We start from the raw sequence: 27,674 nt of genomic DNA, 5'->3' as shown, positions 1-27,674 counted from the left end.
ACCCATTTGTGAATGTTCATTTTTCTGATACGCAAAGTCAACAAATAAATGTTTATAAAAATATCTATCTTTGCAAAGAAAAACCATGATTTGCAAAGAAAGGACACGTTTTACTACTAGCCTTGGAATAGCAATGGTTCTTATGAAAGTAATAACATCATAGATATTTTTAATGAAATCTTAAGTAATTTTTTTTTGTTAATTTCGCTTTTATAAAACCTCATGAATTAACTAACTCACTGAAATGTATTTGTTTATTGTTTTCAGTGAAGCAAACTAGACATTACTAGACTAATTATCTAGAGGATATTTATACACACGCAAAATGTATACCTGATTTTGTAATGCTTGCTAAAGCAAGGTGCTCTTTTAGTTATGCTTTTTAAATCACCTAACTATCTAACTAGTCATGTAATAGATTATGAACAGGAAATTGTCATGTTTTTGAATTCCTCTTTAAAAAGGTATGTGGAGTAGCACAGAGAAATAGATGCGAAGTGGAAATTTTCATAAAACTAAACATAGAAATGTCATATATTCATTCTCTATCACACTACTTGGCTGTGCAATAATTTTATCAATCCACATGTGTATACGCTTATATTTCAGACACATGGTAAACAACTATCCTTGATTTTTAATTATGGCTCTAACTTACACATCGATCAAAATATCCTGTCTTATTGTCTTAGTGTTGCGACTAAAACAATATGATACACTCTGATTCATACTCATCTTGGTCAGACCTCACTTAGAATATTGTGTATAATGTTCTCATCTCCAGAAGGATGCTGACATTCAGGGGAGCGTTCAGGAAAGGACTCAAATGGTTTGTAGGATACAAATGATCAGAACTAAGGGATCTCAATATTTATAGTATGGAGAGAGAAGAGAGAGAAAAGAGATGTGATTTCAACATTTAAATACAAAATTTAAAAAGTACAGGAGGGAAGTTGAATTCACATGTAGAACAAGGGATTATAATCTAAAACTAGAGGCTCGGAGCCTTAGAGATAATGTAAGGAAGTTGAACTTTACTGAGAGGGTGGCAGATAAGTGAAAAACGCTAGAGGTTAGCATAGTAAGAGAATTTAAGTATGCATGAGATGGGCATAAAGTTATCCTGAATCTAAGACAAGACCAAGGACTGAGATTTGAGTCTTTAAAGCAGGAAATAACAGGCAGGCTAGATGGACCAAATCATTCTTATCTGCTATCAAATTCTATTTTTCTAGCTACTAAAAAAGAGGGACTGAGACATCTGACTCCCAAAGAGGAACTGTCCATCATAAAAGACGGACACTTGGAAGGTATGAAAGCTGAATTGACATTGTTCCATGGAAAACACTGTAAAGCCATGGTTTATGAGTGATCCGCAAACCACAGCCAAACAATTAATATTAAATAACCCTAACTATAACAAATGTATTCATATCCTAACCTCATCTGAAAATGGTGGGTTGTTTTGTCTGTTGCCATATTTATACACTCGAGTTTCGCAGAGAAATGAAGCACCTGTAAACTCTGACAGCTACTTCAAGGTGGGTGTTTTTAAAGCAACTAAAATAACCTCATCATGAAAGGAAAAAAAAAGAGCTAAAGATAAAATGTATTTTAAATTGTTAGGTACCTTTGACAACCAGTTCTGCATAGTTTGATACTCCAACTCCTCCTTCAGTTCGAATCATGCAACGATAATTGCCAGCATCTCTTTTTGTCGCATTCACTACATTAAACATGGCCGCAAAACGCCGAGCATTATGTACTTTTATTTCCTTCAAAGAAGCATCCCTTCCGTTAGCGCCCTGTGACAAAAAAAAGAGAACATTTTATTTCTGCATTTCCATTGCTCTGTATGGAACAGTCACATGTCTGAAACAGATGTTGCTGGAAAAAAGAATAGTTGATTGATTACATTGTTGTTAAAATGTTTGTCCTGATTTTTTTTTCAGACATCCAGCTGGCAAAGTTTTCAAATGCAATGCCCATACTTACAAGAATTAAGAGGAATGGTGCAGTTCTTAGTTGCTACTCTAATGTGGAGTAGATTTTATTACTGGTATTCTTTATGGACCTTTCTTTGTGCACCCCTATATGGACAAAAGTACTGGGACACACCTCTTAATTACTGAAATCAGAGTTTGGGCTAGGCCCCTTACTTTCAGTGAAGGAAAATCTTAGCATACCAAGACATTTTGGACAATGGTATGGTTTACATTTTGTGGTACCAGTTTGTTGAAGGCCCTTTTCGATTCCAGCATAACTGAGCTCTGGTGCACAAAGCAAGGTCTATAAAGAAATGGCCGGCCCAAGACATAATGCCGCCTGGGGCGAAGTTTAAAATGTCGCCCCCCCACGACGCCAGGGGGGGCCGCGGCATTTTAAACTTTGCCGACGCCATTATCTACCCTCCCTATTACCCCCCCCCCCTTTGTACTTACCTTTAAACAGTCCTGTGGCGAGTCTCCCTGCTCTGCCACGGTGCCGGCTTGTAATGCTGAGCGCCGGAAATTGACGTCAAGCAGTACAAGCCGGCACCGAGACCGAGCTAGAGGGCTCGCAGAGGAGAGGGGCGCCAAGAGGGTACTGACAACTTGGTAAGCGAAAACCACTCGGCGCCCCTCTCTCTCCTCCGCTAAAAAAAAAAAAAAAAAAAAGCGCTTGAGGCAGCAAAGTACCACCTCTTCAAAAGTTCCCCCACTCTGTTCCATTGTAGGGCCGGCCCTGGGTGTGGAAGAACTTGACCAGCCACACAGTGCCCTGACCTCAACCCCAGCAAACACCTTTGGGATGAACTAGAACGGAGACAGGCCTTCTCGTCCAACAGTCGGTCAGTGCCTGACCTCACAAATGCTCTACTGGATGAATGGACAAAATTCCCACAGAAACACAAATTTAAGTATTGCGTTAGAAGGGTAGCGATGACACAACGCAGGACTGTCCAACGTAAAGAGGGACACCTGGGAGGTATGATATGTTGACATGTGTGAGCAGGTCTCAGCCAAAAACAAAGATTTTGTTATTGACACGCATAATTACGTATTAAATGAAATGCTTTATAATCCTTACAATGTGCTCTGTGCACAAAACTCGAAGATACTTCACTTGAGTTATGAGAACAATGAGCTGTTTCTCTGTGTGAATTTCCAAATAATTTTACTCGTTTTACTGCTAGTTAAAACAGATATGATGTAATAATAATAAAAAATCCCTAGTTAGCTGGATTAAACTGCAGCGAATATGGAAGAGCACAATATTTATTTAGCATAACAGATACAGCTATTTAGGCAGCAGACCCATGGAGGGAATTGAAGCTTAACAGTGACATCTGTAGTGTAGAAATGCAAATAAATGAGATGCACAGTAAAGAAACACATAATTTGCGAGCACACATTAACATATCTTGCTGGGACGGAGTATTACATAAAATTTTAATATTATTTGTAATAGCGTGCCTCAGCCTTAAGGAGAAGCTCATCACGTGCGTGCATACCCCACATTTCAGGTGTGTAAGTCCCTACACCTTTGCCAGGGTATGTGGCTGGAGACGTGGACCACCCACGTTACCCAAAGAGCGATCCCGCGGCACCCGCGGCATTACAGAGGTTAATACACATAGTGCTGTGAAGCAGTTTTCAATGTGTTTGTGTCTTTTGCGGCTTTATATTCAATACAAGTTAATGACTTAAACATACCTTCTCTGTTGAACACACACAAGAAAATTATCTATTTTTACATTACACTAATCGTTGTGTGTCTGTCACATACTACTATATTTGGAACTTGCTGTCCATCTATCATTAGATCTAAAAAATATTATTTCAGGAAACAATTATACTCGATTATTTCTTATTTAATTTTCTCCCCAAATTCTTTACTCGCTCTGGCATTGCAGTTTACCATTACTACTAATAATAATGTTTAAATAATAATAATAATTAATAATAACATTATTATTGTTATTATTTATTATTATTATTAATATTACTCAAACATTCCGTTCCCTATACTAACAATACTGGTGATTTGCAGGTCACATGACCTCACAGTGGGCACTCATCACTGGCTCTAGACAGAGCCGGCCTTAGGCGTTGTGGCGCCCTGTGGGGACTACTCCTCTGGCGCCCCCCCTCACTACCCCCCCTCTCTGCCCCTTCAAACTACCCCCCCTCTGCCCCTTCAAACTACCCCCCCTCTGCCCCTTCAAACTACCCCCCCTCTGCCCCTTCAAACTACCCTTCCTCTGCCCCTTCAAACTACACCCCCCCCTCTGCCCCTTCAAACTACACCCCCCTCTGCCCCTTCAAACTACACCCCCCTCTGCCCCTTCAAACTACACCCCCCTCTCTGCCCCTTCAAACTACACCCCCCCGCCCCTTCAAACTACACTCCCCCTCTGCCCCTTCAAACTGCACCCCCCCTCTGCCCCTTCAAACTACACACCCCCCCTGCCCCTTCAAACTCTTCCCCCCCTCTGCCCCTTCAAACTACACCACCCCCCTCTGCCCCTTCAAACTACACCCCCACACACACTTACCTTGTTGCCGGAGTCCTGCGGTGAGAGCGGGAGACATCCGTCTTCTCGCTCTGCCGCGGTGCCGGCATTTCATGTTGAGCGCCGGAAGAGTCCGGCGCTCAACATGAGATGCCGGCACCGCGACGGAGAGTAAGGGGCGCGGAGCGGTTGCACAGGTCGCACACCCCTAAGGCCAGCCCTGGCCCTAGACACAGTGGCCCTTGTTATGCCCCTGGTTGTCTACATTTTATTAACATGACAAACCAGTATTCTGATCAGGAGGGACAGTACCCCTTTGGGACCCAGATCCCTCTTGTTTCCCTGAGGTCCCACTTTTCTAGAAGCTAGGCATGTTTTTAATAAAATGCATTATTCTAAGTGTCTTATTTAATGACATAAACATCTATGGATGGCTCAGAAACACATATATAAAGTCTTGATAAGGCTGAGCCCCCTTGCCACACCTCTAGCACCCCCTAAAAAACAAGTGTCCTTCTTTGTCCATTTCAAATGACATTGAAATGATTAATGAGGTCTGTCTCCTCTGTCACAGACTATGTTGATTTTAGTTTACAGTTTTTATCCTATTATTACTGGATCCACATTGTTCCACCAAGGATTAACTCCAGTCTTCCCGTTCATACTATGACACACAGCTCAACTTTGGATGATTAGGTCCAAAGAAAAGGAACGTGCCATATTTTAGTAAATGGAAGGGTATGTGGAGAAAAGACTAAGCACTAATTAAACATATTAAAACACGATTGTTATGAACAATGTCTTTTAATTTGTGCAAGCTGTAAAACTAATGAGGTTATTGTTATGGAAATTCCACGTTTGGTAACCTTAAGACCTAAAGTTGGCATTAATCATCCAGACAAAAAAAAAAGTTTTTGTAATACGGAAAGAAATAACCACAGTCAACACAAAGTAATTTACAACAAAATTACTCTACACTAGACAATAACGGGCAGGGCATTTCTGTTTTCAGTTTATTATTAAAAGCATAGCTCATTCCTAGAGCATGCAATCTCCAGACTGTTCGCGCGCCAATCAAGATACCTAGGAACTCTCCAGGAGAAGTGCGGCTTCTCTAGATCTCCGGGTCACTCTCCTCTTTCTCTGGGGCAGGGGAGGGATGTTGAGCCATGATTACTCCCTGCTTAGCACCCCCTCCACACACACACACACACTCCCAGACAATTTAATGCTATAAGATATATATATATATCCATCACACGTTTAACCTCGCAAAGCCACCCCTCCGGTAGAGCTCCAGGCAACCTGCCATGGGAAGTTCCTAGGTATGCCAATCAGTATACTAAGGCAAAATCATTTTGTGGAGTGTAACTGTATAGTTAATTGCATGGTTTAGACAGGCAGATCATCATGCAAACCATACCACAGAAATCAGGAAAAAATCTAGACCACACATGCATCTTACAAAACAATGACTTGGCTATGGCTCAATTCACATCAAGCCTGGAGGAATCATGTTCCCAAGTAATCATTCTTTTCCTGACCCTTAATCACCATTGGAAATATATCTTGGATATATTTTTATGCAAAGTAACATATTGAGAAATATGTATAAGGTGTTTATAAATTGCTTATCATAGCTCCCTTCATTTAATGAACTTTTTTAGGGTTGTGGCTAGGAGCAAGGCTTTACCAAGACTTTTTATGTCGATCTGTGTCCTATTGGAAGCTAGTTAATGGAGTACTGTATTTAGAAGAATACAAATGTATTTAATTAACATAGTTTGATGTATAAACACTTCATTAATAAATGTTATTGTGTTCTTATTCTGAATGGCTTACTTTGTTGAATAAAAAACAGGCAACAAAGTCAAGAAAAGCCAAACATCTAACCACAACCCATAATGCAAAAAGTGCCTTTTGAAATGCTGGGAGGTTTGCTATGCTAACCAGAGTCTTGTGCTTTGACATCAGAACCTTTGAACTTAGTTCTAAGCTTATACATGATATAGTGACAGAAGCAAGGTGGTGATACGGCATCTTTTTATTGGTTTTATTGAACATATATCATTCTTAAAAGGAGTCTTCATAGATAAGGTCAAAGTCTATTTTTTTAAAAAAAAACACTTATATATATTAATCTTATTACTTAAGGACTTTTCATCATCTTTATGAATATAATCCGTGAAAATAATCCTTAGGTTACCACTGATAACCAGCTGTTACTTATATCAAATCAAGTGGGGATTTGAATGACCATAGTATATGTAATTTTCCAAATGGCAAGCTGGACTCCCAGGAGAAGATGCTATATTATTATGTGATTCGAACGATAAAAATGTTTTAAACAAAATGACTTCTGAGAACAGATGACAGTATTAAATGTTGCATTGGCACACTCACTATAATAATTTACGAAGGTTCATTTTTTAAACTGGAAGGATGCAGATTATTAGAAAAGTGAAAAGGTCTTTAATCTGCCTCGGTGGATGGAAACAGACAAGTGACCCAGACACCCTATAGACTTTCCATAAAGTAGCAGTTACATTGATAAGTGCTACAAAACTCTTAGATTGATTTACGTTTTTTTCGAAGCCATGCTTCTGGATCCACAATTTATTTAAATTATGAGTCTGGTTATTGCTACAGCTATTGCTGAAACTGCATAATAAGTGTTTTTCCTAGTAAATTGCTACTCGGGTGTTAAGATCTAAGGCTTTAGCACATTGTACAAAAGTAGCTATAAGTCTAATTTGCATAACAATAATCTCATTTCGGTTGCTGGCTGCACAAATTAAGATAATGTAATACTTTAAAGCTACATGATCCCTTACGCAGCATCTTTTACTTAACCCTTTCTGCTAAAAAAGGTAAATGTCACCTGTCAGATGAAAAAAAGCAATATTCAAATATATTTTACATATAAAAGCAGACAGCCTGGTTCATTAGTTGATGTAATCTATGGTTTTTGCTCTAACTTGCAGTCTCTACTTAAAGTTGGTATCTCTTATTGGGCTAACTTGGAAAAAAAATGGGGTCCACTTTGCCAACCATATATCGTATACATGGTCAGCATTAAAAGTTGTAATGTAACATAAGCTTTTGGGACTTCAAAAGGCACTCATCATGTTTCTGTTAAACGTTGTTCCTAGACAGTGCAATGCTAATCCTTGAGGGCAGCAAACAGGGTAGGAATTCTGCGTATCCCTGCCTAAAGAAAAGTGCTTTCATAACTCCCACCTTCTGTAGCAGCATGCCGGGAAGAGTGTAGTCTTTGTTTCACACTTTTGTTAGTGGAGCTGAGAAGCTCATATAGGTGTAGTGGTCAGGTGTCCACATGCTTTTGGTCGTATAGGGTAGCTGAACAACAGCTGTAGAAACTGAGGTATGTATTTAGATGATGTATGGAAAGTAGCCATGTGGTAGAGCCCTGCGCGGGACTGTTAATCACCTCCCGCCCGGTCCAGCTGAATTTCTGACCATTACCGCCAGGGCAGGCCCGACAATGGAGCCGAGTGGGGCAACTGCTCCATTTGCCGCCCCAAGCCCTTTTTTTTTTTTTTTTAAACGGAAGAGAGAGGGGCGCCGAGTGGTTTTCACTTACCAAGTTGCCCGCTCGGCGCCCCTCTCTCTCCTCTGTGAGCCCTCTAGCTCGGTCTCGCTGCCGGCTTCCAATGCTGGGCGCCGGAAGATGACGTCATTTTCCGCGCTCAGCATTACAAGCCGGCACCGAGACTGAGCAGGGAGACTCGCCGCAGGACTGCTGAAAGGTAAGTACAAGAGGGAGGGAGAGGAAGGGTAGATAATCGGGGGGGCGTTATTTTAAATTTTGCCCCAGGCGGCATTTTGTCTTGGGCCGGCCCTGATTACCGCCCGCTCCTGCAACATTTGTGTCCAATCCCACCCGCCCCTGCAACATATGTGTTCCACTCCTGCCCGCTCCCGCAACATATGTGGTCAATCCCTCCTACCCCCTTACCTGATCTGCAGATTTCCCGCGCACTCCCGCAAGGCTGCCTTCGCGTTGCTCGCACACAGCGTCTCTTCTCTTGTTCCGCCCAGGATCCCAGCGGAGTTACGTGAAGTGACGTATATTCACGTGACTCCGCTGGGTTCCTGGGCGGAACAAGAGAAGAGACGCTGTGTGGGATAAATGCGAAGGCAGCCTTGCGGGAGTGTGTGGGGTTACCGGGACAAGCAGGTACAGTGCCTGACCGGGCCGCTCCTACCCGCAACACCCTAGAAACCGCCCGTACTGCATGTTTTTTTACAGGTCCCACTGGACCCCCATCCCAATGCAGTCTTCCTAAAAGTAACAACCCCCGCAAAATAAGGCTATATATAAAGTTTAACAACTGTAAGAGCCAGTAAAAGTATAAGGGATTACAGCACTGATAATAATAAAAATGCAAAGCAACCACAAAACCAAAGTTTGATGGTTTCAGGTTACAAAATATAACACTTGGCTGGATCTGATGTATAATCTTCAACTTTTATTAATTACTTTTTGATTTAGAAATGTCAAGCGTCTGATCATACAGAAACTAAACTCCGCTATCTGAATTTCCATGGTGACAAGCTTTCCCTAAAATCCATTTTTTATTTCTTTGCCCGCAGCATAATTACACAATGCAAGCGAGATATAAACACCTCGATTAGCATATGCATTAGAATTATTTTTCTTGTTTAGTCAGTCAATATAAAAGAAATATTATCCCCATTTCAGTGCTAGCTTGTGTTGTCAGCAGATGTGACAAAGAAAATCTAAGCAGATGGTATACATCTGTTAATCATAAACATCCTTTCATTAGTGCTTTCATTGCATTTATTTGGTGTAAGGTTGATTTTTTACAGCATCGACTAATGACAACTTTAAATGTCTGCTCTATCCATGCAATACCATTTATGCACACTAAGCATTTTAACTTAATGTGGAAGGTAGGGAAGATACTTCTGCATTCACAATGCTATTTTAAAGGTTTCCTTGACTAATGTTATTTCTTATTTATGGTAATCATAATACATATACCGTATTTGCTCGATTATAAGACGAGGTTTTTTTCAGAGCAAATGCTCTGAAAAATACCCCTCGTCTTATAATCGAGGTCGTCTTCTAATCAGACCTCAAAATGTCCACTGGGGTCATGCTGCTTACCGGGCTTTGGTCGCGAGCAGCAGGAGAACAGGAAGCTAGAAGAGTGTCGCATAACTCTGCCTCCCCCCTCCTTCCTCTGGGGGCGGGGCCAGAGAAGTTGCTCGCACAGCCGGGCCCCTGCAGAAGTCTTCGAGTGAGAGATCTGCAGTTCAGGTAAGGGGGTGGGGGAGGGTTTCTGAGTATGTGTGATTAATGGAATGAATGAGTATTTAAATGTTTGTGAATGAGTGTGTGTTAGTATGGATCTTTAAGGGGGGTGGTGGTGGTAGCATGGCATAGGGAGGCTGTACTCAAACTCCTATCATCCCCAGGTTCCAGCATGTACTGGCTGCCTTGGCTTGATAGGAGTGTGATTGCTGTTAGCAGTTATATATATATATATATATATATATATATATATATACCTCCAGAAATGCCTTTTAACCCCCTATATGCCACTCTGGCATATAGGGGATTAAAAGGCACATCATGGGGCAGAGTGGCAAATAGGGGGTATAAGGCATTTCTGGGGGCAGAGTGGCAACCCTGGGGGCAGATGTGCATAACTGGGGGGGCAGGTTGACAAATAAAAGGAAATAAAAAAATATATATTTTTCTCAATCATAGCTTTTATTAAATATGAAAATATTGTTTACATGAATTAATATTTACTAGTAAAACTTTTTTTCCTATAGGGTAGTCTTATATTCAGGCTCTTTGTTTTTTCCCTAAATTAATATTTAGATTTTGGGGGGTCGTCTTATAATCAGGGTCGTCTTATAATCGAGCAAATACGGTAATATCTAGCAGGGTGCGATAACCATTATCCATGGTAGAATCTAAGAACGTTGCCTAGAGAAGTCTTAAAACGGAGACGTGTCAATGGAGGATCTAATCTCTGCTGATGATTTCCCATTGGCCTCACTCTATTTTAACTAGTCATTTAACTTTTAAAACAACTGTAGAAGAACATTCATACAAGAAGGTAAATTAAAGGGAAGGCATGTGGACGGGGATCCTGGAACGCGAGCAAGGAATAGAAAGAACATGGGCATGGCTCCATACTGTTCGCCTACCCGGAGAATGCAGAAACCGTACTAGGGAAGCACTAGAAGAAACCTGGGTGAAACCTGGAACATTCCCAAGTGTCAAGGACAGTTTATCAAGGTAGTCTGAGCTGTGCAGTTAGTCCTTAATTATTAAATATATTAAGTGCAAGGTCTATGCATTTTGGGCAGACAATGGGCCTACATAAAAAACCTTCAGATTGATAACTATAGATTGTGGTAGATATTGTGGTGCATTCTGATATTTGTGATAGAAACACTGATTACACAGGAGACTTACTCATTTTGAGCATATGGAGGTATCTACTTATTGATTTCTAAAGACGGCACATATGTATGCTGTAGATTTGCTAAAGATCAACATGAGATTAAGGGTTCATGTGAGTGAAATCAGCACATAAAAACAAATAGTTTCATTTAAAGACTGTTAAGTTGGCTGCTCTGTGAGCAGGGTTGGTTGACCAGTTCACAGTATGAGCTGGGTATTAAGATAATTAAAGGGTCATTTCAGTTGACTATGATACAAAGCACTAAAACAGCCTCTATTGCCAAGACTAATTCTGGCTTAGTGTAAATGGGTGTTAAAGTACCTTCTGGCAGCAGACAACAGTGCTTGCTTGTACCAGCTGGCAGACATTTGTGTCTCTGGTTCAAAAAACATAATCTAATCAAAAAATAAACTTTTAACAAGTTCACAAACCAAGAATGTTATTGGGCTTTTCAATAGAATACACTTACAATTCACTGTAGTTTTACAAAGTCTATCAATGTATTTTGCTTCCAATCTGGGTCCTGAGGAAATTATCTTATTGTAATTATTGTCTCAGGCTATGGATTCACTGGGAGTTATGTATAAAAAGTGATTATGGGGCAAAGTATTAAACAAGGTTTCATCGTGAAAGGCAAAGCAACATGCAGGGAATTTTACATTTGTAAACAAAATGTGTTGTCATTCGCCCTTTTGTCTCCATGCCGTGCAGCTCCGGTTCTTCTCTTGTATCTTCTTGTTCTTCTGCTCCTTGGGTCTTCTTTCTTCGTCCGCTTCTGAGTGAACTGTGTTTCTCGGGGCGCTTCTGCAAAAGGGTAGAGCCTACAGGCACAGCCTCTCCCACAAATGGCGGAGCGGGAAAGCCCCCTTGGCTGCTCCCTTTTGCCAAACTGCACAGAGAAGCCACAATAATGCAAATAGATTAACAGAAATGGTTCTCTTTCTCAGCGAATCTGTCTTCATTATTCCGGACTCCGGGTGAACTTCCGCAAAACGGCTGAGGCTCCAGGCACACCCCCTCCACCGTTCCTCCGATCAAGGAAGAGGGTGCGGTTGGAAGCTTCACCAAGTGGTACAAATCCAAACGCTCAAGTCTGGATCCCCTTTTGTTTGATTACCTGGCATTACACAAATGTTTATACAGTATAACAAAGTCGGTGAAATTGATGTTTAAAAAATAGGTTACTTTAAAATAATTGTTTTTAAAAACCTATTTTAAAAAATCCTTAATTTTGTTTTAGGCATGGGGGGATCTGAATGCTTAAGGCCCCCGAAAACCTTAGAGCCAACCCTGCCTGTAATTGTAAGGTAGCAGTTACCTACCACTAATAAGTACCAACACATTTTTATATAAAGAGACAAACAATTTCCCAGCATAGAACAGTAACAAAACTTTATTACAACCTAAGCACCATGCCTTGACTAGTGAAGAAGTAATCGCACATGACTTTTTCCAGTGGAGCAGAAAATGTTTCCCCTCTAGTACAGGTATCTACCAGGATCTGCTGTCTAGATAAGGTACTGGATTGATCTTAAAAAAGTCTATCCAGAATGTAACACCATTTTTTCTCTATTGTCCAGGTGTTTAATCTTTGTTTGGAAAACAATCTAGGTTTTATCCTGAAGCCCTGCTTACCCAGGTCTCTGGGTGAGTTTGTTCTTTTTTTATGGGAAACGGAGTGGTGTTTGGCCAAACCCACTCCAACAATCACTTCCTTTATACTCCTCACCCACTTCCCTCCCACTCCCCACTAAAAGATGTCTGGGACTAGCCCACACCTAAGCACAGCTAGCCCCACCAATTCTAGAAGCCACTCCCCCTGAAAAGGGAGAGCTCCACATAGCTTATCCCAGGTACATAAACCAGCATTTTACCTGTAACCAGAGCCGGTCGCTTGCTGTTGCTTTCCCGTTTGCCATGCATGTAAATGTGGCATACTGTCCAGCGTTGACATCAACATTCTTAATGTGTATAAAATGAGGTGTTTTAGCTGAGAAAAAGAGCAGAGAAAGACCAGAAACATTAAATGCAGAAACAACATCATACTGTTACAATACTAGCATAAAAGTAAATTGTTAGAACAACAGAGTAGAAAAAAATATATTATTTTCAGTAATACACTTTGTAGTCTAACTGCCAGATTGGGGGGCATGACCAAACACTGCAACCTTGCTTAGAGCTTGAAGATAACTCCAGGTGAAACAGGCAAAGTTGCCATGTTTGCCTATGAGTCATTTTACCCAAATGCTTGCAATACTTAATATGTCTACCTAATATTCCTTATTAATATATGAACTAATATTTTGAATTTGTGAATCACAAATAAAGAGGTAAATAGCCTTGAAGCCTGTGAGAAACTTGAAGGCACATTTGATGCTAAATTGGTACACTATATGCTTCTTTTAAAAAGTGACTTGTCATTACTTTTCTGTTCTTTGTATAACGTACATTTCTTGTGAATAACATTTCTTTCAAAAATGCAGTGATTTGAACATAATAGGTAATTAGGATATCTCTTTAAACTGTACTTACTCTAACTACAGGTATTGCCAAAAACGCATTATTTTACAGAAACGGTTTGAGATGATAGCAGGGTTGCTTACAGACATGCCTCTCTTTAATAATACATGTAGCCCTCTGCACCAAAGTGGTATGGAACAGTATTCTACCTACTGCGGCTGATGTGTAAGGTCACATATATTAACTACTATAACAGCACTAGAACAAAAAGCCTACAGAGAGAGCTAGCTAGCTATAAGGATAAAGGAAATTTCATATCTAGCTGGATAGTGGTACTACAGACCTTTATAACTAGTTTAAATGGTTCAACACATTTAAATTAATAGCAATTGGATAGTGAATATATAATGTATTACTTTCTAAATCACTGGGGTAACTTACAGCATGGGTGTCCTAGAACCCTCACTTCATCAATAGCCAGGTATCCATGTTGTTCAGAAGTGATAACTTCAAAATAAACCTAAAAACATAAAAGAAGTCTATTATGGGCGGTATCCATATTGAACAATTATTGCACACTCAATGTAGAATAAATAAGTGCGTAAAAAAAGTTCAAACCATTTTTACAGAATCCACATAGGGTGACCACATGTCCTGGATTGCCCGGATCCCGGGCAGCCTCAATCCAAATTGAAACGGCGTCTTTTTTTTTACGCAGAGGAGAGAGAGAGAGGCGCCAAGACGCATGAGATCACACACACACACACAGGTATATATATATATATACCTGTGTGTGTGTGTGATCTCATGCGCTTCATAGTGTGTCCCTGAATGGAAGAAATCAAATGTGGTCACTCTACACATAACAGATTCTTCAATTAACTCAATGGTTTTGAAGCACGTTTGTTGTACGCTTTTGTCAATCAATACAATCCCACAATACCTTATATCCCCTTTTGTGTGTTTACAAACATGACAAGGATATATGGTACATGGTTCTCTCCAATAGACAGATGTGACAGATCAAAATAATTGATTATACATGGTTTATTTATAGCACTTAATTTCTTTGACCTCTACACCTAAACCTAGTGTCTACGGGCCCCAATTTATCTGTATTTCCAACACTTTTAGCAAAGATAGTTGGTATTCTTACTATTTTTCATTATAACACTTAAATGACTACGACGAACAGTGGTGCTTTGTGAAGGTATAAGTGATGACAGAATTTAACTTTACTCTGTCGCTCTCCAGTTATGTATCTTATGGAATAACTTTGTGTTTTTTTGACAGACAGAGACAAATAAATAACTATTGGAAAAGAAAAACCAAAAAAATGTTTGTTTTTTAATATTTACTTTCAATGGCTCAATTCAGTGTCCCATTTGTACCTGATTAGCATACCTGGGTGAAACCCAGAGAGCACAGGCATGCTTTTTATGTATTTTTAGAAAAATACATGGTTTTATCAATTCAACTCTCTGTCTAAACTCAAATAATGTACATTAAAAGCAATTAAACAATTCTGTGAGGTTTGAACAGTAGAGGAACATTTTTGCCCATATATTCTGGACCATAAAACTACTTGACATACAAATGTTAAGACATTTAAAGAGATTTAACACATTATGGAAAGCCAGAACAAACACCGTACATGCGCATGTGAAAACACAATACACCAGTGAAACATTTAATACCAATTCATTTTTTTAATAATATAAAAAAGGTTACCACCTGTGACAGAATTACCTGTCATACAGGGGCCCAAGGTACTCAGAGATGGCTCCAGCCTGGCTGCCAAACAGGCAGGAACTCCATTGTTAAACTAATCCCATTAACAGGATGGCTACCAGGGGGATATTCAGTAGCTAAAGGGGATTAAAGGTTGGGTTGTCTACCTGTACCTGTTTATCAATGTTGATTTATGTTAATGAAGTTAATGTTTTACAACAATAAACTGTTCATTCCTGCTGTACTCAATTCAAGGTAGTTGTGTCTACTTATTGGGTACACATAGTTCCAAGGTGCGCATGCTGGCTGGTGCTGGAAGTGATTCCGGGGACAAGAGGAGGATACATGTGGGTGATCTCTGGGAGTTACTACAGCTCTCTTGGTGAACCCGTTACACCACCCTACACCTAAACAACTCCAATCAATAAACTGTACTTCAATTTATAATTTAACAGGCTGGCATACTTACTGAAAACTTAAGACATAAAGTTTACGACAATCCCTACAAATATGATTGTATACTATTTACACACTTCAGTTTTCACTATGTTCTTATTGGAGACACAGCAGTTTGCTTCGATCTGATTAAACATGCATTGGTTTTGAAATGAAGTTAACAGACTTTGGGCTGAGATTAAGAAGTACACCAGCTTAATGATAACAAGCATTTCAGCAGTTAATAATTATGTTTTTCTATTTGTGCCATGTGAGTTTTGTGTACAATCTATATCTTCGTAAAATGCCCCTTGACATCTTAAAGAATTAATTCACAAACTGGACCTGAAATACTGTATATCTTATTACAAAACAGTGTACTTAGAAAAGTGGACACATTGTTTTAACCCCCTTAATGATAAATATGTACGGGCTCAAAATGCATTGTTTTCAATGGGTTTTGGGACCACCCATTGTCCTTAGGGGGTTAAATAAGACAACAATATGGTTAATTTTAATCAATCAACAACAAAACTCAACTGTTTGCTACTGTGATATTAATACTTTTAACAGGATTAAGATTTTTATATAATACCCCACGGTACCCAAAGCTTTCGCCTGTCCAACTCCATGAAGATATGTTCCCTGGTGGGCACCATATTGCTACTTATTACATATGACCTATCTAAGACACTTTGAGGTCATTGGCTGCAACACTACAGTAAGTTCGTTTAAAGTGGTCTATTTTAAAAGCGGTGATCCAGTTCATATGTGTGTTTTATTGATAGCCCACCGATTTCCCCATAAAGGTATTTGCGTAAGAAGTAAATTAATGCATTTCGTGTTGTAACACAATGTCTTGTTTCAGTTCCTGTGCTAAATTTTGTTCAGAATCACAGTATTCTGCTTCAGCTGTAACCTAATAAGCAAGGGGTGTCCTACTTAACTAACAAATTATTGACATACAAAATGTCACAACAGGAATGTTTACAGCATCTATGAGACTGTCTAATGGAGGTAAACCAAGTGAACTAGATTAAAGTGCTTTCTGCTCTGTTTGCCAAAAAAGATCTATGTTTGGCAAATTATCTTATAATGAAAACCCTAGGAGAACTTAATGGAGCCAGGAGATTTTACTGTTAGGAGAAACTGTTTGTCCAGATGCATTATTATCATTGATATAATATAGGACACCAAATAAAAAAAATAAAAAACAAACAAACAAAAAAAACAGTGAGTTTACACCCTCTGGCTCATCCAGTTAGTTTATCAATAAGTGGAATATTTAATGATCCATCTGCCTTTTTCAGAGGACAGCAGCTACACAGGGTTTAATGTTAATAACCAAGCCTTTCCGTGCCAGGGGCGCGCAAACAGCTAATGGTAACAGAAAACAATTACGAGGTGTAGCTGTATTGCATACACCTTCAGCAGGCATTGTCTTGCTTTCGTTGTCTAAACTCTTCATTGTAATGGGTGTTTAGTGTGTTTTGCAAATGTAACAGTCAATCATCTTAAAGGGGGAGTAATGCCCTAAGTCAGTACAGTGTTCTTTATCCCTGGAGCCAGGTTACAGACTCTAGGCAAGACATCTCCATTCAAGTACAGTTGGGTGTGTGATCCCTAATCACACCAGGCGTGGATGATTTGAGTCAGTCTTTGTCTGACTCATCAGAATTCCCACAGAGTGTTGTAGCGCATGTACACTTTTACCTATTGTTCTTTTAAAGCTGGGAATTTGTTCCTTGTGCCTAGCAGCATATTCATAGTAACATAGACTGACTGGGTCTAAGATGGCAGGTCTGCAGGGCAGCTGCCCCATGGGCTGCATTACTGAGGGTAGATCCCCCTATTGGTCAACTGGTCTCCCGGCACATTTTTTAACACACCAGTTCTGTCCCATGTAAAAGGGCCATTTACACCACAAAGGGTTTATGCCTAGCCAGCACAGAATCCACAGCAGTCCTCCCCTGTACCATGCATCCTTTTGAGCTGGAGCTACAGAATATGACACCATGTCCTGTGCTCAAAATTGAGGATGAACAGTGCAAGGGACAGAAGTCCAAACTAGAGGTTGACTCTGCTGGGTGGTCCTCCACATAATACACCAGAGGCTGGGTCCCCAACAGTGAATCTAGAGTCAGGTGCAGCCAGGTTTCGGGTAGAAATGATGTCTTGTCTGAGACCATTCTATGTTTGCTTTGTGGGTTTTTAGTAAGGTTAGTTTGCTTAAATACTCAGAATAACAGTGATACAGAACAATAGAAAGGGGCAACGGGACAGGTGGATGATTAAGTGGGGGCTTCACAAACAATAAAATCAACAGTCAATCAATACCAACATATGTCCTTGTTAAACAAGAGATTTCTCTTCCCATTGAATAACTGTGAACAGGGCAGTCCATTTGCAAAATACACTACACATAAAATGTACTATTTAACATCATGGAAAATACTGTATTTGCAAACTCTAGCCTGGTAATGCCAATATCTTTCCCAGCTTTGGTTCCATTTTCAGTGCTTACATATTCTAGAAATCATCAAAGATAAATGACAGTCATTAGGCAAGCATTCCTATGCATTTTTACTTAAACAACATTGACACATCCAATATATCTCTGGTGAGAAAATGTGTGTGGAAAAACATCTCTATGTTTTCCATCATTTCTGGTTGATGGCTTGCAAATGATATTTCCATTCAATCCTCATCAGCATGCTTTTTATCAAACTGGACGTGACTTCTGCAGGTATATGAAAGACTTTAGTCAAGTGACAGGCATGCTTATTGAGAGCAGCACAACTAAAAAGTAATTTTTCTTTCACGAGAGGTGGATTTAATAAATTAGGGAATGTGCATTCTACTTGTAATCTCCCCAGTTTTGTGCTGTTCCACCCATAAGTGTCATCTGGATCATCTGCAATGTTAGCATGGTCTAAGTTCCACGTATTTTACTCTTCTAACAAGAGCTACAAGCACTAATGGTGCCAAGAGATACAAAGGGAAAGGTACTTGTGTTAGCTAAATGGACAAAATTTGCCTACCACTTGATTACCTCTTGATCATCATACCCATTACAATTTTCCAACATGTCCTGCTAGCAGCCTGACTGTCCATTCATTAATAAAACATGAAGATGTCCCTCATACCCTTGGAGTTTTGCTTATTAGGCTAAAATCATCTTTTGTGTTTGTTCAATGATAAAAATAGTTATAGATTAGAATGCGTTTTGGTTTTTTTCCTGGAAATCATTGTATACAGATGTAAAATAGCTCTATGTATTATCTACAAAGGTTGGTACATACCAGGAACTGATCTCCAGTGGATGCAGCACAGGCAAACACAGTCTAAAGAATAAATAAGTGGGCCGATAGGCTCTTTTGCCATCGTTTTCTACTTATCTATGGATCGATGCCATCTATTCCATGGATTTTCCATTTTAGTGCTCCTCTCCTAAATGTGAGATAGTACGGCTTGCTCTAGATTTATTGCATCATACTTATTGAATGTATTCATTTAGTTGGAACAATACTAGTTTAACTTAAATGAATATTAGAGATAATTAAACTTGCACATGTAATGCTCTTATTTCTGTAACACTTTTGCAGAGCAAATGTAGGTAGATAGTAAATTGTTTATTTATTATTATTATTATTATTATTTCATATAATCCCTATTGCTGTATAACGGATGTTGTGTTATAATCAATATTTCTTTAATCATGTTTTATTTTTCACAATTATTAATTGCAGGTAGGTGAACAAAGGAGAGGGTTTGTCTGTTTTACCTTTTAATACCATTGTTCTTACACGTGGCAATGTGTTACATATTTCTCACTGTAGCAAAAAATAAAAATAAAAAGTAGAGTCTAACTTCACCGGCAATCCTGTGTGCTTCCATGAGAAACACTTTCCACAAGGTTATAGATGCTATGTGTGCCAACAGGAAACCGTGAATCAGCGTACCACAGCCCTATCCTCCCTGCATCACTGAAGAGCAAAATTAGCTTTTCATCCTTGCCGCTTTCCCCAGCTGTGTGTACCGATCATGTTAAACCTTATCTTTACCAACCCAAACACGAAAACCAAAGACAACATGTCTAATTCCAAGAATAATGACAATTGAATGTCCTCGTTAAACAAGTTTATAACTCCATGCAACCGATGCTTAGGAAAAATAGAGTTGGTTCAAAACGAGAGAACAAGAATACTCAAAAGGAAGGAAAACTAAAATGTAAGACCTTGTTGATATTATGTTGTCATAAACATCTTTGCCTAAAATGCCTGTATTTTAAAAAAAAACGTTCTTTAAATTTGGCTGTTAAAAAAACAGTTTAACAAGTTAAAAAACAGTTTAGGCAAAAGGGATATATATAAGCACATATATAATAAAGGCTTTCTGTATACATGCCGTACTGAACGAATGAAATGACTTATCTCCTTATGCCTCTAGATGTCACAATTTCAATGACAGAGCTTTTCCGGAAAGCCCAGAAGCTATAAACTGTAGCCAGGCCATTCAGACTAAGGGGATATCCACGTAAGCAGCTGTAACAACCTAAAGAAATGGAAAGCATTTTGGGTGTTCTGGCAATAACTTTTATATTTTATGTGACCGCAGCAGTAGGACCTTGCCGTAACAATGAGAAGATTGAGGAGTTGGGAAAGACTTTCTACTATTTCTACGTGGTAGATTAGTTGAGATTAATGCTACTACAGTCCAATGCTAGATATTGGCATATATATTGCCTTCTCTTCATGGCACAACACAGCCAGGATCGATGCCTTGGCTTGTAGAGGTTGTGACAGCCCAGGCTTATGGTTTTGGGCTGTGTCCTCTCATGGTTAGATGCAGTCCTAATACTCACTGGTTGATGTGAGGGCATGGTGCTGCCCTGACATGGTGCTGCCCTGACATGGTGGTGTGAGCGGCAAAAATATTCAATGGAGAATGTCAGTGCGTAGTAGCGTTTCTCTCATAGAATTAAGTTTGATATATGTAGTGTGCTGGAAAGGTCCTCTTAATTTATGTATTGTGAATAAATGCTGTGGCCATTATTATATCCATTTTGTGTTTGAGTGGTTATGTGAATGAATGTATCGAGTGAGTTTTGGAGGAGTATGGATTTACGGCAGAAGGGAAGTTGAGGATTCCACCAGTCAAGTGGTTTGTATACATGCACAATACTATGGGGTCCAGACTGGGTCAGAGCTTCTATGTCTAGTTAATAAGTTAACGCATAACCTGCCTGCTCTTTCACTTCTGTAAAAAGCCTCTGAAGGATCAAGGTCCTAAACATTAAATGTGAACTGTAGTTTTCAACAGAATGTAATGATGAGATGATTTATATACACAAAACCATTTGTTTTGTTAGCACAATACAAATCATATGGACACTTTCAATGACTTACAAATGTAAAAAAGTACAGTGGCAGTGGTCAAAATGTAAATTACAAATGCAGATCCTAAACCTAGCATGATTACCATATTAAACTGCAATAAGTGATAATTATCTTGCAATTTTGTTGTGTTTTATGTCAGTTTTAGAATGGCCTGCAGATAAAAGACTGCCCAATTCAATCTGTAATGATTAAAATGCGATTGGGACAACATTTAATGTTCACATATCCTTCTTGTGTAATTATAAGCTTCAGAACTGTTAAATATAGGCCACATTCATCATCAACTCCCACTCCTTGGTGACTATTTATCAAGAAGGTTACCCTTACAAGATAATGCCATGAAAAGTAATGTTTTTTTCATTTCAACTTAGAAAATGCTTTTTTTTTTTAATATATATACATATAGAATTAGTTGACTGCCCTGTGAATCACCAAATCTCTGCTTAATAAACATTTCAAGACACAGTATAGGTACCGAAAAAGGAACTTGGCGTAACTCATCTGAATTATTCCAACAAGTTTAGACGGCGAAGAATCGCAGAAAAATGTCCGTGTTCAGAAAGTGAATTTTGGCTTGAACAAGGCTATGAGGTTTCAGATTATGTTTGACCATTTCTATTCATCGTCATACAGAATATCACACAATAAGCCATTGAGGGAGCACTTCAAAGACATTAGCCAGTATGCAGGAGCAGAAATACAGGTCAATAAATTGCTCAAGTACATGATCCGAGTGGCCCACGTCAGACCTCTTCCCCAGTTTAACAATACTCATGGCGTATAGTATGTAGCACATAATCTATATTAGTAACATGTAATATAAAATCATATATCAAATGCAGTCCGCATCCTGCGTGTAGTATTGTATATACAGTACACATAGGATATCAAGTGCAATGTTTAAATGGGACTGAAACTCCAAAATTCAGCCTTCTATCATGAACATTTCACTTACCCCGTAGGGCATCCCCGCTACCCAACACTCCCCTCCCTTTCCACTCACCTACTCCCTTATTAGATGTGTCGCCCCTTTTGTGGAGAAGAGTCCAAACATTGTGTATTATGTATATAAATTAGTTTTCCAAATGTTTACATGTTTATTTAACTTGATGTGCTTTTGAGCTGTACAAGTGACCCAACTCATTAACAATTAGCTAATTAAATAAAGTGACAAAAAAAAACATTTTGTTTGTAGTATTAATAATTAAAAGTCATAAAAATTATTGTGTAGTTAAAATATTGCCAGTTTTCATGAAATACATTGTTCTTGACCATGCTAAATATATTAAATATACAACTGTTGTTCTATTCTGATTTGCTAGAACTATATAACAAGTTATTAACTTACTGTAGAAAGTGTCAGTTAATACCCAGGGGCACTGGATAAGTAATGGATGGAAACGGCTAAACAGAGAAATAACAATCTTTAAAGCAACCAAGGTACAACATGACGTTTGAGCACGGGAAGACAACAAAATATCACATAGTTTCATATAATTGTGTCATCCAAGCCTGCGGATCAAAAGTGGGCCTGATCTCATTACTCAACTGCAAAGAAGGAGCAACATTATAAAATAGTACGTGTTATAATACTACCTAAAGGCACAGAGCATTTGTTGCTTAGTGGTTATGAACAATAAAACATTGACTGCAACCAGTGTATTATGACTGAATTGGGTACAACGCCTTCAGCAATGGGTGAATCTTAAAGGATACACATTAACATATTCAACTCATTGAAGCAGTCTGTAAATAATTAAATATATAAATGATTGCTATGAGGGCATATTACTTTGGGCCTAGAGATCAGGAGACTGGGCAGAATTTCCACTCAGAATTCATAGTATTCATAGTATTCATAAGTATCATGTGGAGCCTTCTAGCAGCATTACCGTAGGAATGCAGTGTTTAACGTTTGAGGTTATTGCTAATTGGTATGTTTTTATTGGGTTTTTTGCATTTACTAAATCCCCTTCTTATTTTGGTCCAACAAGTCAATATACCACAGGTTTTAAACCCTTAGAACCATAAACTTGCAGGCAGGGCCGGCCTTAGGGGTCTGCGAACTGTGCGACCGCACAGGGCGCCATGGCAACAGAGGCGACGTCCGGGACTTAAATTATAACATTGTTTGGTTTTTTTGTAACTTTATTTAACATCCTCCATGTTAAATAAAGTTTTTTGGGTTTTTTTTGAATATCATGAAAATTATAATGTAAAGAAGCTGGCTATCACAGGTTACTTTATAGATTCACGTGCTACATAATACTGTGGTAGAGTATGCAGGGCTGACGCCAGAGCTCTCCTTCTGCGGGAGATCTTTGATGTAAAACTCCATCCAAAGAGGGCATCAAGCATCCGTGGAATAGCACATAATAATTCACCGGGTTGCAGATTCACTTTGTCTATACTTTTCCCTCAAAAGTTCACCTCCAGGAGAAGATCTGTCATTGTGCACAGTAGAACTGCACAAAGCACAGTAACAGACTTAGATCGCTTTGGAGATGAGTCAATTAAATTTATAGGGGAAAAAGCTCTGAGCTTCCAAGACACTAGCACTAGATGTTACTCAATATACAGCTGTAGGTGTCAGCAGGAATTCTTTAAAAGCAGCACGCTAATACATCATAAGATGTTCTGACCTTCAACATTATTGAAATTACACATTTTTGAATAAAAGCTGGTAAAAATTAGAAAAAGCTTGTTATGGGCTTGAGCTTTTAGGCCCCAGTTTTTTGGCATTTGCCATTCTTTTTCAACACTGCAACTATCTTGTTAACATATCTTTACATTTGCACCTGTTTACCTTGAGACTGGTACCCCTGGGATTTGTATGATATAAGTATAGCCAGTATATCACTGCTGATAATGTTCCTATATTTCAGAGCAGTTCAATTAGCATATTTGTGACTGGTGTACCAACAAGCCATATTGTTACACGCACAGTTTATCAACTATGTAGACAAGCAGTCTGAGCCCATGTGTGTTCCGCAGGTAGATCCAACGCCTTGTGGAGACTTAACAGTGTGTGGAAGACATTGTTGGTCATCAGGCATTTGTCCAGTGTGCCTTTATAATGTAGGTTCTTCTAGATCAGTGGTTCTCAACCTTCCTAATGCCGCGACCGTTTAATACAGTTCCTCATGTTGTGGTGACCCCCAACCATAAAATTATGTAATCATATATTGTGAAATATGTGTTTTCCGATGGTCTTAGTCGACCCCTGTGAAAGGGTCGTTCGACCACCAAAGGGGTCACGACCCACAGGTTGAGAACCGGTGTTCTAGATAGATAGAACATTGTCATCAATCAGCACAGCATGACAGAATTGAGTAGAGCATATTCAGGAACTGATGGAACTTGAAATATGCTTTTCTATTATTGCCTCCATAAGCAGACATAAAAAGCTTTGTAAGATGATGCACATTTTTAACACACTGAAACAGATTGTAAATATTTTAATCATAAACTATTATTAGCTTACCTGGTAAAAATTTGGCCAGAAGGTACTTATTGCCAGTTCTGCTCGATTCCACGTACCAGTTGCTGTCCCTGATATATTCCAGATCGGGCTGCCCAGAGCCCCGTTGTTTACGGTGACATAAATATTCATAAATCCAGGGAGTGATCCGCTTTTACTTGATACAAAGTAATGAAAGTCAATACAGTGAGTGTCATTTTCCTTGAGCTGAGGTAACAATAGGGTTGCTCTTTGTCCAGCAAACCTCCCAGAAGTATTCACCATCATGAATGACCCTAAAATGTAAAAGAACAGAATATCACCTCTTTTTCCCCAAAGACACCATAACATAACTTGCGTTCAAAGATGTTAGGGAATATTAATAAATGTAGTTTCTGTTTAATTAGTGCTAATTAATTAAGTTGTGTTACTAGAGGATTCCATTATCTTCAAAATCCATGACCTGATCCCATTTTGCAATATTTAATAAGCTCCTAGAGGAGAAATCTGACATCCAAACAATTATGACAAATTCTAAAAATATAAAACAAAACGATGGACTTTAAAATACTTTATGAGAGTCAAAGAATGAAAGTAAGATTTATAAAACCATCAGATTTGCATTACATTTCTCCTATTAAAGCCGCTTAAAAATAGATTAATAGAAGGTATTATTGTGCATTGATACGATACTGAGATCCATATGTTGATACATACGGTGTACTATGAACAATAAATGTCCAAATGAAATACAAAATTCCGCAAAAAGAGTTATGTCTAGACAAAATATATTTGACTCATTTGAAAAAAGAAAAAAAAATCTAACTAAAATTAAAACTAAATGAAATTACCATTCGCAACCTGCACCAACAAAAGGGAAAGTGCTACAGTTATTATTATATTACAAATATTACATTATATTACAAATATATTAAAAATAGGTACCTAAATATTGCTCATAATCATTTATTTTGCGTAGGGTTAATATACCTATACATTAAAATTGTTTAAATATTAATGTCTTCAGTGTGACATGTGTTGAATATGGCTGTAATGTTGGGCATTGATCCATTCCAGCTTGGTATACAGGGCACCATTAAACTAATTTTACATGTTTTATAATATATTTAAATGGCTTACAGACTGCTGTCCCTTTAGAACAAATGTTTTAGATGGATTCATTTTGACTAAGTGAGCTCTTAAGAGAAAGGATCGCTGAAATAAGTATTAAATCCGTCCTTTAGAAAGTGAACAGGAATGAAATTTTATGGAGAATCTCGTTTTTATATTTAGCAACATCAAAAAAATGGAATGCTTTTTACAAATTAAAACACAGCTTACATTTTCCACTTTTTGTTTTATTGGTTTGTACCGAAGCTTCTGTAACCTAATAGTTGAGATCTACAACTGCGATTCAATATATTTACTGAAAACTTTTTATTGCTGTCCATTTTAAATGCTGGTAGGTATGTGAAGATAAATGAGAAAAAAAAAGATACATCAGCAAAACAAAAAATTAATAACAGACAGAAATAACTAAAAACAATAACGGTCTGCTACAACAAGAGATTAGCCAACAGCCCAACAAGATGTCCATGTTTATTGAGCCCATAGGCACTTGGGTATCTTCCTTTTAACAATAAAGATTACTTCTCAATCCCACCACAAAGAACATCTTGTGTTGAAGTGGTTTTCCATTTCTCAATATCAATCCTCCAACAAGAATATCATGAGAGGAACTGATGTGACTTCCACCTACATTTTTGAAGGAAAGTAAAGTGGCACAAAATAAACCTTATAACAAGAATTCCTTGACTATTAATTTAGCAAACATATTCATTTATATAACATACCCCCCCCCCTCGGGAGATGGCACATTGATAAACGGATAAGAGACCCCAAAATGTTTGTGCAATAAAATAAATATGGGTAACACCTGTGCAACAACGGAATGGTTGTATGGAGTGCATATGAATCTTTCTGGATAAGGGGTGTTTGGAGGTGGTGCATGGCGGCACGTTTTATGATTTGTTTTATATTCTGTATATGTATGTCAGGTACACATCTACATAACCATATGATATTCTAAACAAGCATGCTTCCATAGAACTTGTGCTGTGTACACGGTGTACATCAATCACTAAGGTACCAACATTAAATGGGTTTGCCCTTTCCTAATGGTGTGAAGTCTGTATCCATCAAAGGAGCATGCCAGCGAGAAAGCCAATTGGTATTAATGAAGGAGGGCTATGGATATCACATCTTGTTGAAAGCAATCTCATGTCTGCTACCGCTGCACAATCTGTCAATCACTAGAAACATGAAAGACATTTTGATGGCTGAGATCTGAGTACAAGATAGATAAAGTATGATACCGATATACAGATGCATTCTCTAAATGACTAACACTGCATGGTTACTAGAAATCATGACATTGTGAGATAATTAAGCCTCTGATGGGGCCAGCGGCTGACACCAGATACCTTAGTGTATCAGTTTGCAAAAACCACTATCTGTGCAAACTGGTGGAATAGTGAAGGGTGCTTCTTAAGAAGAAAGTTTAATAAAATAGATATCTAGGTGAGCCTTCCTTTTGCTTCTTTAAGTGTACGATAAATAATAACCAACCTATTGGATTTAATTAAAAAATGTTTAATTAGAAAGTGTAGAGAAAAAAACAGTGTTATATTCATCACTGACAATTATAAACAACCTGGCTGTGTAGGACTGATGATACAATATTTGTAGGTCCATACAGGGGCAGTTCTCAGGTTTGCTGAGGAAACAATTGTGAAAATACTTAATTCTAGAGTAAGACATAGTTATGGCTTAAAGTTTTTCTTTAAATAAAAAAGCTACATTACAGATTACTTTACGGGAATTCTGCGTTTAACTTCTTCCATATCCTATGAGACCCTTAGAATAATGCGAGGCCCTAATTTGCTGCTACTTGCCCATACCAATATACCCACTGTGTTACGCTTATAATGAACAACTGCTTTGACTTCTTAGAAGAGAAGTACTTTAGGGGAGGAAACATGGATACTATTAAAATGTTTGCTCAGGGTTTCAGAGTAAATAGGCAGATTCTCGGGATCGCATAGTCTGGAGTTGACTCACTCCTATTGTACACTGCAGTCATCATATGTAAGACTCCAGATTGGTGCTTTTGCCCCTAGTATGTTATAGTTTATATCCCTGCTTGAATGCAGGTGACTTAATTA

At 38.6% G+C, this 27,674-nt stretch overlaps 1 protein-coding gene across 1 annotated transcript in view; it reads right to left on the bottom strand.

Annotated features, from left to right (window-relative positions):
• Nucleotides 1-27,674, bottom strand: part of LOC149279542 (receptor-type tyrosine-protein phosphatase mu-like) — a 296,024-nt gene that overhangs the window by 207,529 nt on the left and 60,821 nt on the right. Inside the window, exons 3-6 of the mRNA XM_089501054.1 lie at nt 24,475-24,746; nt 13,867-13,945; nt 12,840-12,955; nt 1,631-1,805 (exon numbers count right to left, since the gene is read on the bottom strand). Coding sequence (XP_089357180.1) covers nt 1,631-1,805; nt 12,840-12,955; nt 13,867-13,945; nt 24,475-24,746 — 642 coding nt within the window. The remainder of the gene's footprint in view (nt 1-1,630; nt 1,806-12,839; nt 12,956-13,866; nt 13,946-24,474; nt 24,747-27,674) is intronic.

This window comes from Sceloporus occidentalis, unplaced genomic scaffold, assembly GCF_023333645.1.
Source record: "Sceloporus occidentalis isolate IW3139 unplaced genomic scaffold, rSceOcc1.0.p SCAF_162, whole genome shotgun sequence".
Lineage (NCBI taxonomy): Eukaryota > Metazoa > Chordata > Lepidosauria > Squamata > Phrynosomatidae > Sceloporus > Sceloporus occidentalis.
Note: the sequence above shows the minus strand (reverse complement) of the source record. Positions and strands in the feature narration are given on the sequence as shown.